This window comes from Pseudophryne corroboree, chromosome 6 (genome assembly GCF_028390025.1).
Source record: "Pseudophryne corroboree isolate aPseCor3 chromosome 6, aPseCor3.hap2, whole genome shotgun sequence".
Taxonomy (NCBI): domain Eukaryota; kingdom Metazoa; phylum Chordata; class Amphibia; order Anura; family Myobatrachidae; genus Pseudophryne; species Pseudophryne corroboree.
The window spans coordinates 112,263,460-112,286,690 of NC_086449.1; the positions used below are offsets into that span (position 1 = coordinate 112,263,460).

The 23,231-nt window shown below is 43.8% G+C and overlaps 1 protein-coding gene across 7 annotated transcripts in view; it reads left to right on the top strand.

Annotated features, from left to right (window-relative positions):
* PRR36 (proline rich 36) overlaps positions 1-22,709 on the top strand; it is a 181,696-nt gene extending 158,987 nt beyond the window's left edge. For 6 of the 7 annotated variants that reach the window (XM_063931692.1, XM_063931689.1, XM_063931690.1 and 3 more), the window contains exons 3-6: positions 7,125-7,203; positions 8,376-8,422; positions 13,030-17,295; positions 21,670-22,709. In XM_063931692.1, coding sequence (XP_063787762.1) covers positions 7,125-7,203; positions 8,376-8,422; positions 13,030-17,295; positions 21,670-21,989 — 4,712 coding nt within the window. In that variant the 3' untranslated portion in view covers positions 21,990-22,709. Of the gene's footprint in view, positions 1-7,124; positions 7,204-8,375; positions 8,423-13,029; positions 17,296-21,647 lie in introns of all 7 variants that reach the window. The other variant, XM_063931693.1, reaches the window with a different exon arrangement.
* Positions 22,710-23,231: the final 522 nt, after the last annotated feature.

Consider the following 23,231-nt stretch of genomic DNA (forward strand, 5'->3'; position numbering starts at 1 on the left):
CACCACTCCTCAGCCCGCATTCATCTCTCACTCCAATTCAGTCCACATTCCTTAATCACTCATCTTCAGCACACGTTCCTCTCTCACTCCCCTTGCAGTGGCGCACCCAGGGGGGGGGGGGGTTCCGAGCACCCAGAAACCCCCCTCCACTAAAACAAAAAACAAATTTTTTTTTTTTTTTAGCTGCATGAGTATTATCAATGGCTGCCTAGCGTCCTCTGCAGCCTGCTGTCTTCCTGGTGGCACTTGTAAGTGCAATAAAAGTTTACTTTATTTTAATTATAGTACATATACACATGTATATACATACATACATACATACATACATACATATAAACACACACACACACATATATAATATATATATACATGTGTATATATATGTGTACTGTATGTGTGTGTACACATATATATATATATATATATATATATGCATGTTTAATATGCTATGTATATGCGTATATGTATGTGTGTGCGTGTATGTATATATATATATATATATATATATATATATACACACACACACACAGACAGACACACTAGTTTTACGGACCCAGCATATACTGGGTCACCTCAGTCCGCACCCCCGTGATTGGCTCCGCCCAGTTCTGGAAACCCCCCCATGCAAATCCTGCGTTTGCCACTGCCTTGAACCATGTTACTCTCACTCCCCCTCAGCCAGCATTCCTATCTCACCCTTTCTCAGCCCACATTCCTCTGACTCCAAAACAGCCCACATTCCATTGTCACTCAGCCCGTGTTCCTCTCTCACTCCAGCCTGCATTCGTCTCATTTCTCATTCATCCTCAGCTTGTGTTCCTCACCATCTGCCTCAGTGCTTGTTCCTCTTTTTCTAATCCCCTCTTATATGTAGGTGGTTCAATAAGTAAGGTAACAAGACCTTTCACGTGTGTAGTGTTCTCTATTTCATTATTATTTCCCACCAGGCCGGAGCAGGTAGACCACCGCTTTCTCTCACGGCCATTAGATTGTGCCTCATATTAGTCATACTGTCTCAACATCAGCTGTAAGATGGCGGAGCTGGCGGAGGCATGGTCAAACATTGAGGTGCTTAGTTTGATCAGATTTTGGCATCAAATTTGTCGAGGTGTACGGTCATAACGTCATGTCATTGACACAGGTTTGGGTTTAGTGCACTGCCTGTGGTGGACGTGCACTCTAATGGCCGTGGGGGGAAGCAGTGACCTGGTCTGGCCTGGTGGGAAATCAGAATGCAATAGAGAACATTACACACATGGAAGGACTTGTTACCTTACCTCATACATTGAGTGATAGTTCCATGACCACACACATTGATGAGATATCTAGTTTAGCATGCTCCTGACAACAAGGAGCAACACTGTAAATAAAACATCTTCCCTGCACTGCACGCACACATGCACCTGCTTGGTCAGATGTTAGTGCTAAATATACAGATTCCTGACTTATCCAGTGTTTCTCTACCACAACCACAGGGACACAGAGGGCCTGAGTCGCACTCACAGACGATGTTGGTCGCAGTGGAGCGATTATTCGGTTTCTATGATTTATTTCTAATGTGCATACACCTAAGTTGAGGTACAAGGAGAAGTCACAGTCTCAGAAATGTCTTGAAAATGTATAGGACGTTCCTGGGTAGTGACAGGGAGGTGGCTTAGCGTACGCACGAAGGTGGTTTGTCTTATAGGCATGTTATGGGAGTGTCATTGAAAGCGGTTACTTTCACATAGGAGGCCATACTCTGATGGAGAAACTGCACTTGCCATAGGGCAGAAGTCAGTTTTGATGCTGCGACCAATGATGTATTTAAAGACGTACCAGGCAGTATTTCATCATCGATGGACACTGACAGTTGGTGTCTCACTCCTTGCACATCTGCAGGCACAGATGTGCACCAAGGAAGGCCTCGTAGGTGCATTTGCATAAAGTTGCAGATGGACAACCGCCACAAGACATTGGCGCAGATGGGTCTGACTCAGACTTGGCCCCAGAGTGAGGAGGATGGTGAGCTAGGATGATGTTTATTCTACTCCATGTGGTTCATTACATTTGTTCTGAGCTCCTCACCCTCCTATCTGCTGCTGTGTGCTTCTCTAGGGGCTCCTGCCCCATACTGAGGAGCACTGGCCTGAACTCCTCATCTTTCTGCCTACTGCTCTGTGCTCCTCTAGGGGGTCCTGCCCTCACACTGAGGAGCACTGGCCTGTGCTCCTCACCCTCCTGCCTACTGCTCTGTGCTCCTCTAGGGTATCCTGCCCCATACTGAGGAGCATTGGCCTGAGCTCCTCACCGTCCTGCCTACTGCTCTGTGCTCCTCTAGGGGGTCCTGTCCCACACCGAGGAGCACTGGCCTGAGCTCCTCACCCTCCTGCCTACTGCTCTGTGCTCCTCTAGGGGGTCCTGCCCTACACTGACGAGCACTGCAGTAGTATCTCCTTAAGGGAGACATTTACCAAGCAGTGATAAGAGCGAAGAAGTGAGCCAGTGGAGAAGTTTCCCATGGCAACCAATCAGCACTGAAGTAACATCTATAATTTGCATATTATAAAATGATACAGAGCTGGTGATTGGTTGATGGGGCCACTTCTCCACTGGCTCACTTTTCCGCTCATATCACTGCTTAGTAAATGTCCCCCTTAATGTCTTAAACCCCTGCAGCATGTTATTACACTAACAAATCTTTGAAATGATATCTTTCCCTTGTAATATGTAACCTATACAGTAACCTATTTTCTCTAATTTATTACCCTTCTTTTCTTTTCATACCTCACCCTGAGGAGATGCAGGGGGGAAGGCATGTAATCAAAAGGGGAGCGTGACTTGATGACAGCATTTACATAATTAAATGGACGGGAACATAAATTCAGTAATTCACTGCAACTGGGCATTCATTCTAATTCTAGGGAGGTTTATAGATATTCCAGGAGATTATTACAGTAACCCAGATCAAGAGTTTGTTATTACCAGTGTAATATGTTATTACAATAACCCAGGTCCTGAGTGTCTCATTAATTACCCATTTAACATATTATTAAAGTAACACAGCTACTGAGTATATTATTACTTATGTAGCATGCTATTACAGTAACCCAGTTTATGAGTGACTTATTAGCCCTGTACATCTTATTACAGTAACCCAGTCCCTGAATTTCTTATTACCCATGTAACATATTATTACATTAACCCAGCTCTTGAGTGTCTTAAATCCCATGTAATATGTTATTTACAGTAACACGGCCCTTGACTGTCTCATTAGCCATTCACCATCTTATTACAGTAACCCAGCTCCCGAGTGTCTATTACCCATGTAATATGTTATTACAGTAACCTAGCTCCTTAGTGTCTTATTAGCCATGTAGCATGTTATTACAGTAACCCAGCTCCTGAGTGTCTATTACCCATGTAATATGTTATTACAGTAACCTAGCTCCTTAGTGTCTTATTAGCCATGTAGCATGTTATTACAGTAACCCAGCTCCTGAGTGTCTATTACCCATGTAATATGTTATTACAGTAACCTAGCTCCTTAGTGTCTTATTAGCCATGTAGCACGTTATTACATTAACCCAGCTCCTGAGTGTCTATTACCCATGTAATATGTTATTACAGTAACCTAGCTCCTTAGTGTCTTATTAGCCATGAAGCATGTTATTACAGTAACCCAGCTCCTGAGTGTCTATTACCCATGTAATATGTTATTACAGTAACCTAGCTCCTTAGTGTCTTATTAGCCATGTAGCATGTTATTACAGTAACCCAGCTCCTGAGTGTCTATTACCCATGTAATATGTTATTACAGTAACCTAGCTCCTTAGTGTCTTATTAGCCATGAAGCATGTTATTACAGTAACCCAGCTCCTGAGTGTCTATTACCCATGTAATATGTTATTACAGTAACCTAGCTCCTTAGTGTCTTATTAGCTATGTAGCATGTTATTACAGTAACCCAGCTCCTGAGTGTCTATTACCCATGTAATATGTTATTACAGTAACCTAGCTCCTTAGTGTCTTATTAGCCATGTAGCATGTTATTACAGTAACCCAGCTCCTGAGTGTCTATTACCCATGTTATATGTTATTACAGTAACCTAGCTCCTTGGTGTCTTATTAGCCATGAAGCATGTTATTACAGTAACCCAGCTCCTGAGTGTCTATTACCCATGTAATATGTTATTACAGTAACCTAGCTCCTTAGTGTCTTATTAGCCATGTAGCATGTTATTACAGTAACCCAGCTCCTGAGTGTCTATTACCCATGTAATATGTTATTACAGTAACCTAGCTCCTTAGTGTCTTATTAGCCATGTAGCATGTTATTACAATAACCCAGCTCCTGAGTGTCTATTACCCATGTTATATGTTATTACAGTAACCTAGCTCCTTAGTGTCTTATTAGCCATGAAGCATGTTATTACAGTAACCCAGCTCCTGAGTGTCTATTACCCATGTAATATGTTATTACAGTAACCTAGCTCCTTAGTGTCTTATTAGCCATGTAGCATGTTATTACAGTAACCCAGCTCCTGAGTGTCTATTACCCATGTTATATGTTTTTACAGTAACCTAGCTCCTTAGTGTCTTATTAGCCATGAAGCATGTTATTACAGTAACCCAGCTCCTGAGTGTCTATTACCCATGTAATATGTTATTACAGTAACCTAGCTCCTTAGTGTCTTATTAGCCATGAAGCATGTTATTACAGTAACCCAGCTCCTGAGTGTCTATTACCCATGTAATATGTTATTACAGTAACCTAGCTCCTTAGTGTCTTATTAGCCATGTAGCATGTTATTACAGTAACCCAGCTCCTGAGTGTCTATTACCCATGTTATATGTTATTACAGTAACCTAGCTCCTTAGTGTCTTATTAGCCATGTAGCATGTTATTACAGTAACCCAGCTCCTGAGTGTCTTATTAGTTCTTGTAATATGTTATTACAGTAACCCAGCTCCAACTGTATCTTATTCAACAGTTAGATATTTTTACAGTAACCCAGCTCCTTAGTGTCTTATTATCTATGTAACAACTTATTACGGTAACCCATCTCCTGAGTGTCTTATGGGTGTGCTATAAAAGAACTACAGTTATTAGACAGAAAGTCAATAGGTCGGCACCATATGGTCGACAGGCATTAAGTTGACAGGGTCAAAAGGTTAACAGGTAAAAGATAGTACAAAAGGTCGAAGGGTACAAAAGGTTGACAATGTCAAAAGGTCAATATGGAAATGGTAGACACAAAAAAGTTGACACAAGTATTTTGATTTTTGTGTCTTTTTTTAAGTTTCATCATCTGTGACCCCAATTAGTGGAAACGTAGACCCTCGCGAGCTTGCTTCGCTTGCCACACTTTGGGTAAGCTGCCTCGCTTAGCTACCACTGCGCTTGGCACAGGTTACCAGTGGTGACCATGTAGTGCAGGGGGTAACCACTTAACACATATAAACTGGCCTTTTCATCTTGGATGACATCTTGCCACCTCAAACTTAATATTTCTAAAACAGAATTAATTATATTTCCACCGGCCAATAGCAGTTACCAACCTGATATCTCTATCACTGTTGATAAGTCAACAATCAATCCTACCCCACAAGCTCGCTGCCTAGGTGTCATCCTTGACTCTGATCTGTCCTTTGTTCCCCACATTCAATCTGTCTCAAAATCATGTTACATGCATCTAAAAAACATATCCAAAATACGTCCTTATCTTACACAAGACAAAACTCTGTTCCATGCACTCATCATCTCCCGCATTGATTATTGCAGTAGTCTCCTTACTGGTCTTCCCAAAAATAGGCTCTCACCATTACAGTCTATTCTGAATGTAGCTGCGAAGCTAATCTTCCTTGCTAGACGTTCATCATCTGTGGATCCACTCTGTCAGTCCCTCCATTAGATGCCTGTATCCTACCATATTAAATATAAAATACTTTTACTTACAAAGGCTATTAACCAGACTACACCAACATACTTCTCTTCACTCAACTCAAAATATTTCCCTACCAGACCTCTCTGCTCTGCATAAGATCTGCGTCTCTCATCCACACTCATTAATTGTTCCTACACAAAACTACAGGACTCTGTGGAATGCCCTCCCATGCACAATAAGACTCACCTCTAGTCTCCAAACCTTCATGCGTTCCTTGAAAACTCACTTCTTCAGACAAGCTATCAAATTCCGGGCCCACCAACGTAACCTTCAATGCCTCCCTATCTAATTACATCCCCTCTGTATAGTCCACACATAACCTCACATATTTTGTCCGTCTTCACTTTCACCTCCTCCTGACCTTTGGCCAAAATTTCTGAGTGACCATATCATGCAGTCAGGGAGGGTCGGTAGAAGGTTACTTCGCCTACTGCCCCCAACCACCATCAATACCCACTTCCCAGCCCTTCAGATGAAATTGTGACTTGTAAGGTCCACAGCCACCACTTGCATTAAGTACAACAAGGATGTTTATTTCAAAGACATCCTTACTTTTGCGATAGGCAGGCTCCGTGGCGTGGGCGCCATGTTCCCAGAGACCTGTGCATGCGCAGTAGACCCTGGCTTTATGCCAGAGTCTACAAACTGCCAGAGAGGAGGGGGCCCGCAGCGGAGGTCCCCTCCTCTCTTAAAACGCCCCTGCCTGTGAATGTCTATATCCACCATGTCTCTATATGGTAACTTTTCTATTGGGAGTAATAGCCTGCAGGCTGCCGATCGAGCTGAGGTTGGTTTTGCCTTTAAAAAAAATTGCCACTTTAAATCTTGCAGCTACATAGCTGACATAGTGGCATTTTCGGCAATCGGCAGAGGCAACATTTGTCCCTCTGACTTGTTACCTCTGTAGCATCTGATTACAGGATCCTAGCTTAGTGTCTTACTACAGCCAAGGCATCATGTTATTTTAACCCAGTTCCTGAGCATATTGATATCAATGTAACATTTTATTTATTTAACCCAGCTCCTGAATGTTTTATTATTTATATAACATTTAATTACAGTAATCCAGCTCCTGAATGTTTTATTACATATGTAATATGTAATTACAGTAATCCAGCTCCTGATTGTCTTGTTATATATGTAATATCTAATTACAGTAAACATTATGTAACCTATAACAATTTGTATTTTGTATAGATCCACCATGTAAGCCTGCAGCTGCTAAAGCGACTGCTGGATTAAAGGAAGACGCTGTCACAAAGAGCAGCACCGCCAGGTAAGGCTGTCTATAATACACAGAGTGGCCATGCAGGTGAGAATGTATTGGGTGAGATCACTGACAGTGTATGGTGGATGTCCATGTGTAGTGGTCCTTAATCACTTCTTTTCTCTGTCTGCTGCTTCAAATACCCAATGCCTCAGTTCTATCTAAAAGTGGCCACACTGGACAATCTCAGATCAATGTCTAATTTGGCCACAAACATACGTGGTCAGGCTGGCCAAAACCCACCTGACATCGATGTTAATATGACACCAGAGCAATGAGATTTAAAGAGCAGCTTGCACTGGTAAGGGCTTGGTATCAGCAGATGTGGGCTCTGCATCAGGGAGGGGTGCCCTTACCAGTGCAAGCTGTTCTTGTCTATACAGTGTAGACAAGGTGGGATTTGATGCAGTAGGTTTAGCATCGGTTGTGGACAGAATTTATATACAGACCTCAAAACTAAAGGCGGGTACACACTACCCGTTTCTGGAATGCCGGCGATGGACGACTATATCGTTGAAGATTATAGCTTTCAATGATAGTGCGTACACACTGAACTTTATCATTCAGCGATAACGATCAGTGACATCACAGCCGCCATTCCCGAACATGCAGCTCAGTCCGACATTGACGGGTTGAGCTGCATGTCAGCTCAATATTGGTGAACGCTCAACAACGTGCGGGAGCGCGCATCATTTATCGGTCACCAATATTACCCCCATACACACAATATAAGAATAAAATTAAACGATAATGACATTTATTTTATCATTTATTTTTTAGGCTGAAATCGCATAGTGTGTACCCCCCTTAAGACATAGGAGGTAAAGGTAGATATGAAAATATAAAACCTATAGGGGTCTATTCATGAAGCAGTGAAAAAAATGGAGACGTGAGCCAGTGGAGAAGTTGCCCATGGCAACCAATCAGTGCTGAGGTAATATTTATAAAGTGCATTCAATAAAATTATATGTAGCAGCTGATTGGTTGCCATGGGCAAGTTCTCCACACTGTTCATTGCTTCATGAATAGACCCCATTGTCTTTGACGCACTTTGAGGTAACAGTGTGCCAAAGATGTGAGTACATTTCACAGTATCAGTAGGTATTAATAATACTGTGTGTGTGTGTGTGTGTGTATTATACATATACATATATTATACATATATTTCTGCTCTGTTACAGGACTATGGCTGCTTCCCCCAACAAATCCAGGACAGTGCCACAGAGAGGTAAATCCAAGGGCATAGCTACCATAGGTGCAGGCAGTGCAGCTGCTATGGGGCCCAGAGCTGAGAGGGGCCCACCTTCCCTGTCAAAGTTCCATGTGTTATATACATTTTTTGCCATTGGGTGGTACGTAGGGGTCCTTTCAAACTTTTTGCCTTGGGTCCTGGAATATATCTAGGTATGCCCCTGGACCTGCTCATTGTAGTGTAGTGTAAAATTAACTGGAGGGCACTTTAATGTTATATAATATGAACCGGGGCACTGTAATTAGGCACAATATGAACAGGGAGCACTATATAACAAATTGTGAATGGGGGTACTGTGCGGCATAATGTGTACTGGCAGCTCTGAAATGTGACATAGGGTGAACTTAAGCACTACTACGATTCATAGAAGAAACTAGGGCACTACTATGGGGCATAACATTAAATAAGGCTCTACTATGGGTCAGAAAATGAACTAGGGCACTATTATGGGGCATAAAACTAACAACTGCTGCAGAGAAGTGTCTGTCAAGAAGCATTGGGACGGGGGCCCCTTCAGATTGTTGCTATGGGGCACACAAAGTTCTGGCTACGCCCCTGGGTAAGTCCCTTTCTGACTACAGCAATGGTTAGATCTTACATGGTCGATATGTTCATATGTACTTGGGTGCCCATAGCCTGTTGTCTCTCTGCGTGCAGCTCTGTGGCTGTCTTACATGGAAGTCCCCAATGGAACAGGGTGCAGTGTCTTAGCAGCTGGGGTAGAGATGGGTAAAATATGGGTGGAATTTATTCTTAAAGGTCCTAATTCTGGGTGATGCCCATCTGCAGGCACATTCCATACAGCTACAGCAGGCCACTTACTTCCTTATGCCAGTGCCAGGGTCTGCCCAAGTATAGTAAAAATCCCTGTGTCTGCATGTGGAAGCCTGTCCCGCACGCTGTTCTTACTTCCGCAGCTGGTATCAGGACTCAGACCAGCCCCTCCTGTAACAGCTGTCCTGTCTCCTTCCGCACGCTCCCATCAAGTACACTGGTGGCTGACACTTCCCAATCCCATGGCTCTCCCACCAGATGCACCCAAATGCATCCCTGAGCAACGAAGACAGCACCTAACAGCTGTAGCAGAGCCTTCTCCATTAGCCCACCATAAGTGGGTCACTAGTGCTGCAGACCATCACCAATTATGCACTTGCACCTGCCCCTAGCCTGCATATAATAAGGATTTCTTCTGTATATATAATTTTTCTCCCCCAGTCTTGACAATTGGGCAAATATGCCCTCACTGTACTCGGCCAGCAGTACATTAGAATATTTCCACCTTACCCCATCCCGGAGCCAGCAGGACTAAGAGGCAAATGTACATGGGCGCATATACCTTTACCCTCTGCTCTGGGCATGCAGAGGGTGACATCAAGCACTTTATGTTACATTAATCTCTCTGCAACGGTCCCATATAGAGGAACACTAGGGCTGACTCTTATAAATATCCCTTGACAAAGGTGTCCCCTAAAGGCTCTATTAGTTGTTCTCCTTTACCAAAACATATATATATATATATATATATATATATGGATGTGCCTGTCTAGGGCACTGTATTCCCGTGCAGTCCCATTGTGGTTATTGGCCCTCATTCAGGTTGGATCGCTACTGCGAAAATGCAGATCAGCCAATTTCAGCTGCCTGGCATTCGCAGCATGCGTGCGTGAACCTTCACAGCGCGATCACGTCCCTGAAGGATGCGATCATGCTGTGGGGTCAGCAGCGCCGCACCGTTGCGGGGGAGTGGTCTGGCCAACGCAGACTTGGCCGGACTGTTTTCGGGGCAGCTGCGAGTGACGGCACTGATAAAGAAAATGGCTATTTTCCTGCATACGCAGCCACGCTGCATACGCAGGGGTCATCCCTTATTTCCTGTGCTGCGATGTGCAGTTGGTTTTCGATCGCATCCCCGGGGGGGGGGAGAACTTGGCATGCTGGGCGGACTTGCCCTGTGCTGGGCGGCCCTCAGCATTCAATCACAAGCAGTATCAGATGCTGCTGTTTAGCAGAATCTGCAACTGAACCTGAATAAGCTCCATTGTGCTGACCTCTTGTAATGGTGGGACAAGTTCAGTAGCGGATCTTGCCACGGGCAAGCAGGACTTTTGCCCGGGGCGCCGCCTTCCGGAGGGCGCAGGGCGCCATCCGGAGGGCGCCGCACCAGGGCAAGATTCGCTGCTGCTGTGTTCCCCCTGCTGCCCGCCTGCTGCCGCTGCCCCCCCGCTGCCGCTGTGAAGGGAAACTAGACGCGTACGCGTCTAGTTTCCCTTTGTGGAGAGGTCCTTTACTGTGCGGTGCGCGATGACGTCATCGCGCACCGCACATCATTTCAGTCTGTGCAGGGGGCGTAAATGACCACGCCCCCTGTACGAAGCCACACCCATATTGCTGCCCGGGGCGCTCAGAGCGCCAGAACCAGCCCTGGACAAGTTGTGTCAGTTGCACTGACCTTCATATACTTTCCATCCATCAAGAAGTTGGAACGAGATCAGACGACATGCATAGGCGGCCATAAGACAACTATTAATTTCTAATCATTAAAAGTACACGTCTTCATGTTCAGCGCTTGCAGCTGAAACACTTATAGTATCATTACGAGATTTTGGCACAGTTACAGACAGACGCAGCTGCTTACATATTAGTGGTAAAGTAGAATTACAAACGGAACCTTGATCAGTGGGTAGCCAATCAGTGGATAGCTGTGACAGCTGTAGTGCTGTCCATTAAGACACTGCGCCATAGCCTACGGGGGCCTGTACAGCAGCCATAGAGCTACAAGCAGAGACTTCACGCTGCGGAAAACCCAGGAAATATAAACATATCAGAGGATCTAACCATTGTACGACTCAGTAATGTGCATGAGAAGCATTCATAGGATGCACAGCGCAACCCAGCAAGTGGGCACGAAGGAGTACCTTACACCATCCTGCAGTGAACTGGGGAAGTATATTAAAGTATATGGAGAAGTATCTCAAAAACAGTGTTCAGATGGTAAAATGGTGGGGAATGTGTCACACATAAGGGGCTAAATGTAATAGCCTGTGAGCTGCCAGCGGTTCGGGACTTTGGGGGTCATTCTGAGTTGATCGCTAGTTGCCGTTGTTCGCAGCGCAGCGATCAGGCAAACAAATCGGCACTTCTGCGCATGCGTATGGTACGCAGTGCGCACGCGCGTCGTACTTTCACAAAAGCCATTGCAGTTTCACACAAGGTCTAGCGACGCTTTTCAGTCGCACTGCTGACCGCAGAGTGATTGACAGGAAGTGGGTGTTTCTGGGAGGTAACAGACCATTTTCGGGGAGTGTAAGAAAAAACGCAGACGTGCCAGATAAAAACGCAGGAGTGGCTGGGGAAACGGAGGCGTGGCTGGCCGAACACAGGGCGTGTTTGTGACGTCAAAACAGGAACTAAACAGTCTGAAGTGATCGCAAGCTAGGAGTAAGTCTCAAGCTACTCTGAAACTGCACAGATTTTTTTTGTAGCAGCGCTGCAAACCTTTTGTTCGCACTTCTGCTAAGATAAGATACACTCCCAGAGGGCGGCGGCTTACGGTTTGCACTGCTGCTAAAAGCAGCTAGCGAGCGAACAACTCGGAATGAGGGCCATTGTGCGAGTCTGCCTGTATCTTTAAAGCGCCAAAGTCCCGCACTTCTGGCAGCTCGCAGGCTATTCCATTTAGCTCAAAGAGTGGAGAAGTTGACCATAGTAACTGAATATCTTCTACCAATCATTTTATAGAGTGTACTTGATTAACACTAGCTAGAAGTTGGTTATTATGGGCAACCTCTCTACTCTTTAGCATGTTTGATACATCTCCCCCGCAGTACCATAAGAAGAGTACGGCTATGCTTCATGCTCTGCTACAGTTTGCTGTTACATTGAGTGATAACTAGAACACATAGATATCTATTGTGCTGCTTTCCTGCCATAGTCCAAATGTAAAGGTCAGTTAAGCAGCGTAATCAGAAATGGCCAGCGTGAGCTGCTGATGGCCACCCTCATGGATGTCATCCAGCACCCACATAAGATACTACACTACCTCGTAAAAAGCGTATCAGTGGATAACGGGATGTAGTTAAAATGCCGGTTGTCGGGATTCCGGCATTCAGGATCTCGACGCCGGAGTCCCAACAGGCGACATATTGTCGGTGGTCGGAATGCCAACAACCGAGTGAGAATAGAACCTGTGGCGAGCGCAGATGGGATGCCGCTGTCAGTATACTGATCCCGTCCACTGATATATCATCCCCATTACATTTAATTGTGCCGTAGTTATAGGAACATGCCCTTTCTGTTCTCATCTTATGGTTGCCAGCACCCATCCATAAGGAGATGCAATTTGAATATATGCAAAGAAAAACTATGTTTGCCATTGGTGGTGCACAAACGCAGCCCAGAAATGCAGATATTACACTACAAAAATACTAACATGGTAACATCCATTGTCTGAAAGCTATGCCCTGCAGAATCTATTGCTGGCTTGGAAACATTCACACAGATAGTGTGGACCTTTCATTTAGTCATCGGGTTCTACCCTCTACAGTTGTTAAATTCACATAGTGACAGAATCTATTCCATTTCAGATACAGCATCTTCAGTCAAAGCTCCTTCCAACGCGACAACATCTCGCCACCAGAATGGGGACAAGGGAGCCCAGCAGACACCATCTCCTCTGATCACAAAAACTGCAGCTGGTAAGAAATGTGCCGAGGGAATCCAGACGAGCAAACCTAAAGCTACACAAGAAGGAGGCATCGCTATGCCTACAAAACGGAATGGAGCTTCCAAGAGGGAAGTGGGCAGACTGCCAGAGCATGGGTTAGTGCCAAAAGATAAGTCGCCAAGCCTTCGGCCAGAGAGAAATGCATCTGCGCCATCTAAACCTCCTGCTGCTGTATCTAACCTAGCTAAGCCTTTAAAGGCACCATTAATGTCTAATCAACCAACTGAGATAGTGTCTGCACCAGATAAACCTGTTCCCACTACGTCATTGCCAGCAAAAGGAGTTAAAAGCCCAGCTAAATCCTCAAGACCAACGAGCGCATCTTCCACAACAACCAGTCTAGCTAAAACACTATCTCCATTGGTTAAATCATCAAGAGCTACACCAACGGTACCCAAAGCAATAAAAACACCTACTTCATCAGATAAACCAGTGAAATTATTATCTTCTTCAGCTAAGGCAGTCAAGACTCCACCTGCAAAACCAGTGAGTGCCACCAATACACCTAACCATGTTAAGCAAGGAAAACAGGCACCTGCAACTAAACAAGCTTCTGTGCCAATTAAACCTACCACCACTAAACTAGTAAAGACAACTCCTGGGACTGGTAAACCAGTGAGTGAAAAGTGTGCTGCACCAAAAGGAGTAATGAATGTGGAGTCATCAATCTCCTCAGTTGACCCTCTACAGACTATTAACAAAAAGAATGCAAGCAATGGCGCATTTAATGCAAATGAAAAGTTATCTGAATCTGCGAATCCTGTTGAACAACAAATCAATGCAACTTGTGGTCCTATCAACCTGCCAGAAGAGCTAGCCAATACTTTAGCTGTTCTTGTGAACAAGACCACAGAACATACTCTAGTGGATTATGTAGATACCAATGGAAAACTATTGGAAAACCCCAAATTGCCTATAACCCCAATTAAATCCACAGTAGCAACTGGGGAATTACTAGTTGAACCACATCTAGTAGGTCCATCAGGGCAACTATCAATACCTTTGGAGCAAGGTGTAATATCTTCTATAAAATCAGTCAACCATACAGCAGAAGAAAATAAGTGGGAAACAGTAAGTCCTCCAAGCAAGAAACAAGTCATAATTTCAGTGGAAAAAGAGAAAATACCTATGAAAAAGGAGCAACTGAGGTCTCCTTTGGAACTAGAAAAACCTTCAGTGGAATCATCCAAACCTTTGGAAGAAGAGGTAAAAACTCCAGTTGAACCTTCACAGAAAGAACAAAGTTCTCCTCTGGATTCAGAAAAGTCTTCAACAGAGCCAGATAAACCTTCACTAGAAGTAGTGAAAGCTCCAGTGGAACATTTGCATGAAGAAATGTTTTCTCTGGATCTAGCAAATTCTTCAGCAGTAATAGATAAACCTTCAGTAGAAGTAGTGAGAGTCACAGTGGAACCCTTACCGGATGATATGTCTTCTCTGGAATCCAAAGTGGAATCAGCCAATGAGTTAAATGAAGAATCACAAATTCTATTTAAACCAATGGATGAAGATGTCACACTCTCAATGGAACTAATTAAACCATTAGGTGAAATGCAAATATCCTCAGATGAATCGGCTATGAATGTTAATAAAGATTTCAAAACCCAAGAGGTCCTGGCCAAACCCTCAAAGGAAACAGTTGATGTTGTAAAGAAAGAAATGAATCATTTAAAAGAAGAAATATATTCATGCTCCCCTTTAACAGAAAGAAAAAGAAAACCTTTAGATGAAGGAGTAAAATCCCCAACTGAGTGTGTTGAACCTTCAGAAGAAGTACTTTCATCTTCTTTGGAGCAGGTCACGCCTTTAGAGGAAGAAGTGTATTTATTAGAGGAAGGAGTTATATCTATAGAGCAACCAGTAACACTGTTGACAGAAGGAGTTCCCCTCAAACATTTAGGGAAAGCTGTAAATTCCTCTGCAGGTATTTCCAAACCACAAGAAGCTTTGGTAGCCCCCACGGAGGAAGAAACAACTACAGATGAAAGTGTAACATTCCCAAAAGAATCGGTTAAACCAATAGAGGAATTAACATCAACACTGGAACGATCCCAATATTTATTGGAACCATCCAAACCTTTAGAGCTAGTAGTCCTGTCTCCAATGAAAGTAGCAAAAACAACAGCACAGAATAATGAAGCGGTGAGTTGTAGACTGGAAAATGCAACATGTTTAGAAGAGTCACATTCTCCGGTAACACTGACAGAACCAATTAAATATCCAGAAGGGGTAGAGGACTTTACCGAAAACCCACCAGCACAGGAAACATCTGTAAGACCTGTTGTGGCACCAATTAAGTCTACACAAGAAGCAGTAAAGTTGACATTCATTAAATCACCAGTAAAAACAGATCCACTGGGCCAATTTAAACCCACAGCTGAACCTGTAAATTATGATGCAGAAAGCCAGAGTGACTCTGCAATGGAATCAGTAGAACATATACATCTAGGAAACAATAAAGCTGCAAAGATGGATACAGAACAAAGTCAAGACGAATCTCCAGTAGGAACAATCATAGCACCAGCAGCAGAATCAGGACATTTTCCTGTTAAGTCAAAGCACTTCGGAGAACCAGTGCCTAATATAAATGAGTCTTTTACAGAGCCATCAGGGCTTGTGATTACAGAGGAAACACAACTAGACACAGCACAGACAAGAATTGATGATGTGAGTTCTCCGATAAAACCAGGACATTCAGACCTGGAATCTGTATTGTTCCCAGAGGAACCATTAACATCTCTAATAGAGTCTGAAACTGCTTTATTGGAAATGGCTAAGTGTCCAGAGCAGGACATGAGATCTTCATTAGTACAAGTGAAATGTGCAAATGACGGAGAAGAGCTTACAACAGCATTAGTGTGGGACATAACGGGTACTCCTGAGGATCTACTAGCTTCTCCAGAGAAATCAGACAATACAATATGTGAGGCAGCAGACATGGCAGTATCTCCTCTCGTACAACCTTCAGAGAATACAGAATTATATGCAACAGAGTCAATAAAGAACTCCGCTATATCAGCAACTTTACCAACTGAACAACAAAATGACAAACTAGATTCTCCTGAGCTTTCAGAGACAGGTAGATCACCACTTAAATCATCAGTAGTTCAAGAGTTCACTATGGTTGTGGATCCATTAGATCAAGTACGTAACATGTCCGCAAACATAGATACAGATATTCAACATTCCCCAACATCGGAAGTACTACATAAGCCAACAGCACCTGTTCCATTACCAGCTGAAGAATCTCTAGAACCAATACAAAAGACTACTGACATTGTGGAGGAAACTATGACCATATTGGTGCAAGCCACACAACCTTCTACAGAAGCCAGAGAAGATTCAGCGGGGAACATAAACGTATCACAAGAATCAGTGGTTCCTCCAGCGGAGCCCTCATCACTGCCGCACACATTCTCACAGAACAGAAACTCTGCCCAGACTCTGTCAGCAGAGCAGTGTTGTGAGGCTAACAATTCGAGTGATATGCTTTTATATCCTCCAACAACAGGGGATCCCTGGGCTATCCCACAGGACTTAGAGAAGGAGCCATGGGTACTGGTACAAAGGGATGAGTTGGCTGATTTTAAGGAATGTACAGAAGACAGACCACTGAGACCAGCTAGCCTTAGTCAAGATGGGGAGGTGCAGGAGGAACAGACTAAGGCAGAGGAGGAAGGTGGAGAAAGAGCTTCAGTCTGCAGCACACTGAGTGACCCACAGCTAGCAGGACAAAGTAGTAGTGAGACAAGTACCCCGGAAGAGCTAAAAACTTACGAAGATACTAGTTCTGGAGTGGAATCCCACTCAGATGATGTTGCCACATCCCCACAAACTACACTTACATCTGACCCCGATTTAGGTATCCATATGGGACAAGAAGAAGGGGCAGATACACCAGCTGGAACTCCAGCCTCAAAAAGCAAAGGAGTGCCTCACCCTCTCCAAAATCCAGGCATTGAGGGGCAAGCTGAAGAGACCTCTCCATCTGCTATACGTGACTCTTCAGAGAATGACCAAATGGTGCGTAAAAAGGAAGGGACTGGTGTCAGTTGCTCACTGACTTCAGCTGTTTCAAGAGAACAAAAATACGAGGAGGGAGCTGAGGAAAGAGGCGCCCAGAGAGGTAATAATGACTGACTGTGTAATGCTTGGAATAAAAAGATACCACAGTTCTCAGAAAAGCAGGGAGTAAAAAATGTAGAGCTAGTTAAGCACTAGTAGGGAGGAGGATATGGATCATACCATGTTAAGACTCTGACAGGGGTGTTACAAGCTTCAAATGTAGCACTCATTAATCACGTCACTTCATCTGTCTATCATTTTCTTTTCTCCTTCTCATCCCTGATACTCTCCTTCTCTTCCAACACTTCCTATCCACACCCACTTCCCCTCCCCCCAAACATCTTTCTTAGCTCTTATTTTCCCCCAATATGTTGGTTTAGTTGTCTGTCAGTTGTGGGATTTTTTTTTTTTTTTTTTTTACAAATATTATAATAAACATTGATTTATTTTGTACAACTGGTGACCTCTGTTTTTATTTAAGCATGTGTCATATGTGTGTCCTTTATTTCAAATAGTTTAAAACGTTAAGGCCATTCATATATTGTGAGCTATGCAGTACTTGTGGTTTGTGCATTATTATTATTATTATTATCATCACATGGTGTGTATGTCTGTTTATATTAAGCCTGTATGTTTCCCATCTACTTGTATGCTGACCAGTACTGAATCAATAATGCATGTGCCTCCATTCCATCACTCTGTTTCATCTATTTTTGTTCCACAACTAATTAGCCATCCATGTTATTTTCTTTTTGTATGTCTTTCCATATAATTCCAGTTATCACCTCTGTCCCCTTCTCTCATGTCTCATTACAATAGTTTCCCAAGCCTTCACATCCAGCACCGCAATTAAGTTCAGCACATTTATAATCTCCCTTACCATACACAACCAAGGTATACTACATCAAATTAGTTGTTATAAGCAAATGATAAAAATAATGACAGGGTCTGCGCCTATGGTGCCAAGAAATATAAATGCCCTTGCATGTGATGTCACTTCATCAGTCTGTCATCTTGTGTTTCTCCTCGTCATCTCCAAATTTCTCCTGGTCATTATCTCCTTCCATCATGAGCATAGCAGTGGTCATAGTCACATTCGGGGGGTAAGTGAAGGTGTCTAACCCTCCTGAGGCTGGCACATGTACAGTGAGGCCACGTTGGGTTTTCAGTCCTAGAGAAACATTATGAGGGGCTTCTATATACAGAAGCCCTCAAAGAAGTCCAACTTTTTGTAGTTGGGTGAAGTTCATAACTTATAATTGGACACATAAGGACTTTTTTGTGCTGAGAGGACAATGAGGGTCATTCTGACCTGATCGCTCACTGTTGTTCATCGCAGCGATCAGGTCAGAAGTGCACATGTGCCGGCGCCGCAGTGCACCGGCGCATGGCTGACAGCCGACGGCTGTCGTTGCCTATCGATCGCCTCTGCCTGGCGGTCGCTGGGTGGGAAGGGGCGGCACGGCGGCGTTTGGTTGCCATTTTGTGGGTGCGGTCCAGTCAACGCAGGCGTAGCCGGACCATGCGGGGGCGGGCCGCAGCCGCTGCGACCCAGGCAGAGACGAGTTGCTCCTGGCCAGCACGCAAAAGCTGCGCTGGTGGGCGGGAGATACTCCTGAAGTGCAAAAGCATCGCCGCTGTGCTGGGCGTCCCCCCGCATGTCAATGTGCCTGATCGTAGCCCTGCTAAATTTTGCAGTGCTACGATCAGGTCTGAATTAGGCCCAATGCACTGTTGTAGTATCCTTTAATCCCTTACCTCCCAACATCTGACATTCCTAAATTAGGACACCATTACACTTCCTTTGAAAGGGGGTGTTAGGGTAATATCCACACCACAATGGGTGTGTCCACAACACGGGATAGTTTCCAGCCCTCCTGCATGGGGACATATCTCCCAAATTCTTGTCAGCTGAGCCAGGGTAAATGTGCCAACCTGCTGGATAATACTCTCAAATCAGGACTGTCCCACCAATATAGGCATATATGCCCTCCGTAGTAAGTGTGGGTATGTCAACAGCACTTCTTTTAGTTCTGGTATTTAAGGACCTCTAAGCCTAAAATACAATGCACAGCCTGTATCACGTGCAGTGTATGTGATCACAGTATATTATATAGGCACAGAATGTATCACATGCACTTCATGTGATCATAGTACTTTATATAGGGACCAGATATATCACATGGCAGTGTGTGTGATCACAGTACTTTATATAGGGACCAGATATATCACATGGCACGTGTGTGTGATCACAGTACATTATATAGGGACCGAATATATCATATGGCAGTGTGTGTGATCACAGTACATTATATAGGGACCGGATATATCACATGGCAGTGTGTGTGTGATCACAGTACATCATATAGGGACCAGATATATCACATGGCAGTGTGTGTGATCACAGTACATTATATAGGGGCCGGATATATCACATGGCAGTGTGTGTGTGATCACAGTACATCATATAGGGACCGGATATATCACATGGCAGTGTGTGTGATCACAGTACATTATATAGGGACCGGATATATCACATGGCAGTGTGATCACAGTACAGTATATAAGGCCCAAATATATCACATGGTAGTGTGTGTGATCACAGTACATTATATAGGGAACGGATATATCACATGGCAGTGTGTGTGATCACAGTACATTATATAGGGACCGGATATATCACATGGCAGTGTGTGTGATCACAGTACATTATATAGGGACCGGATATATCACATGGCAGTGTGTGTGATCACAGTACATTATATAGGGACCAGATATATCACATGGCAGTGTGTGTGATCACAGTACATTATATAGGGACCGGATATATCACATGGTAGTGTGATCACAGGACAGTATATTGGGACCGGATATATCACATGGTAGTGTGTGTGATCACAGTACATTATATAGGGACCGGATATATCACATGGCAGTGTGTGTGATCACAGTACATTATATAGGGACCGGATATATCACATGGCAGTGTGTGTGATCACAGTACATTATATAGGGACCAGATATATCACATGGCAGTGTGTGTGATCACAGTACATTATATAGGGACCGGATATATCACATGGTAGTGTGATCACAGGACAGTATATTGGGACCGGATATATCACATGGTAGTGTGTGTGATCACAGTACATTATATAGGGAACGGATATATCACATGGCAGTGTGTGTGCTCAAAGAGCCTTATTCAGGTTTGTTAGCAAACCAAAAAACGCAACAAACTGGGCAAAACCATGCTGCACTGCGGGTGGGGCAGATGTAACATGTGCAGAGAGAGTTAGATTTGCCACAGTATGACTTACAGTATCTTCCTCTGTTACTGCTCCACATTTCACCACTCAAACTCCCTACACTGACTTCACATGTCCTCAGGAACTCTATTCAAATGATTCACCTTTACCTACACAGCCCTCACCAGCAGCCCCATTCATACTTCTTACATATCGTCTCAAAATACACTCAGATCTACCTTTGGCCTACATCTCACTCCCACCTATAACATGTCTCCTTGTCATCAATACCTGTTTATGGAGTTCCCTACCATACCCGATCAGACCCACATGTCCTGATGTAATGCCGCCCAAGTTCAGCGGCTGTGGTGGATGCCGGCCAAACTCGGATGTTTTTTTAAAGGGGCAATCACTTATAAGGCATGGATTTACCTTGTAAGTGATTGCCCCTTTAAAAAAAAACCTTCAAGTTCGGCTGGCATCCCGCACGGCCACTGAACTTGGACGATATTACATCTGGCCCACAGTTTGTGAATCTGTAAAAGTGTCTGAAAACCTCTCTTTTTATTAGATTTTTCCCTACTGTCATCTATGCTAACCACACTGATGCCGGCTCAAACCCGTCCCAGTCTCCACACTGAGCCCCACACGTTTCTCCTGTAAGCTCATGAGCAGGGCCCTCCGTATCCTTTGTTTTCATGTCTGCATTTATGGTGTCTGCCTTGTATGTCTGCTTCATGTATGTCCTGCTTTCTCCATTCTCTAGTGCAGTGATGGCTAACCTTGACACTTCAGCTGTTGTTGAACTACACATCCCAGCATTCCCTGCTACAGTTTTGCTATTTGGCCATGCTAAAACTGATGCAAGGCATGCTGGGATGTGTAGCTCAACAACAGCTGGAGTGTCAAGGTTAGTCATCCCTGCTCTAGTGCAACACAGCTCTCTGGTGCTTTACAAATCAGCGACATTAATAATAGCTATTGGCAGAAAATAGTAGTGTATGGGGCCACAGTGTTCATATAGTGACATAAAACATCAGTTGGTACATTTGGGACTACAGAACATTTACGAGTCACTAACATTTACGAAAAGGAAAAATAAATACACAAACACTATACAAGTATGTACACATATATAATGACCACAGTAGATAATGATGTTTAGTTTTCCCTGCCCCTTTCTCCAGGTGAACCCTTCCCCACTGCCTCACCTACAGATGGGTTATACACAATCTACGAGTCAGAGCATGGACCTCAGGAGCGCACCCCCAGGGGGGCAGACCTGGGGCTGGTGGAACAGATGATTGGAAGGACCTTGCTCCTGGCAGCTTCAGAAGGGGGAATAAAGGGAGGTGTGCGGGGGGCCGAATTGGGAAAGTGGGCAGAACTGTTGTCCCCAATGGATGAATCACGTGCTAGCATCACATCAGTCACCAGCTTCTCTCCTGAAGGCGACGTCTCTCCGCAAGGTGACTGGACAGTAGTTGAGGTGGAAACGTTCCATTAGGCAAGGCTCCGCCCCTGAGGAGCATTGTGGTGAATGTGCAGAGCAGCAGGACCAAGCTGCAGGCATCAATGTGCAATATGCTTTAAATGTCTCGTGTGAATGTGGAGCTTTGCACTAATGACAGTCTGAAGGACAAGTGGGATGGAGGTTGTCTACAAGGACTGGGACTACCCAATGTAGAACTGTGCGTAATCAAGAACATACAGAAGACTGCTGTGTATTGTCCGGCACTTTTATAGAGCCGTTAAAGTAAAGTACACTAAACTATTAATTATAATTACAGCTGGTTATGACCCAGGGATGTCATTTCTTATCAAACACCAATCTTAAATGAAAATGGATAACAGAAAACAAGAGCTTGCAGTTATCAGCGTCAGACACGAATATATTATGTGAAACACTTGAAGTTCAAGTTTCACTTTAAAATTTACAAATGTTATCAGTAGCTCTTCTGAATACGACGAGAGATAGGGTTTTCCATAGTTATTTAATAGCAAACGCTGTTACTCCTCGTTATGTGATGAAGATTCAGAAACTCATTAATCATACTGCTACCTGGATTCTACTGAATGAGATCATTTGTATTTTCTAATATGCCAGAGTGTCATATAGATAATACAGGTAATGGGGCACAATGTGAAAAGCTCTGTGCAGTGGTGTTAGAAAGTACGTGAACCTTTATGAATTTAAAAATAAATAAATGTGACCTTATCCACTTAACGGACGATTTTTCCCTTCAAAACCGTTCATATAGTTGTTTTTTTTCCTATCTAATATAGTTTAAAAAGTATTTTTTTAAATATTTAAATATTATATTATGCACATCTGAAGAACGGATTTCCTGGTCAAAAACTGGGGGACACAGTGAGATGGCGCGGTTGGGTGTGATCTGACCATGGCAGTTAAGTGGTTAAATGCAGACATATGACCATAAAAGGTGATCAGATTTTCATCTAAAATTAAATTTTCATGATAAAGGAGTATTTATCATAGCAGTAGACAGATAAAGTTGGGAGAGATAAAGCACTAAACAATCAGCTCCTGTCATTTTTCAAACACAGCCTGTAACGTGAGCGTTAGTAGCCGATTGGATAGTGCTTTATACCTCTTCACGCTTTGATAAATACCCCACAAGAGAGATAAAGAGATCCCAGTAAATCAGATAACACACACAATGATACTTTGTCAGTCCGTTCCTGCATAGGTACCCTGCTCAATTCTATTAGTTTAAGGTCTGGGGTT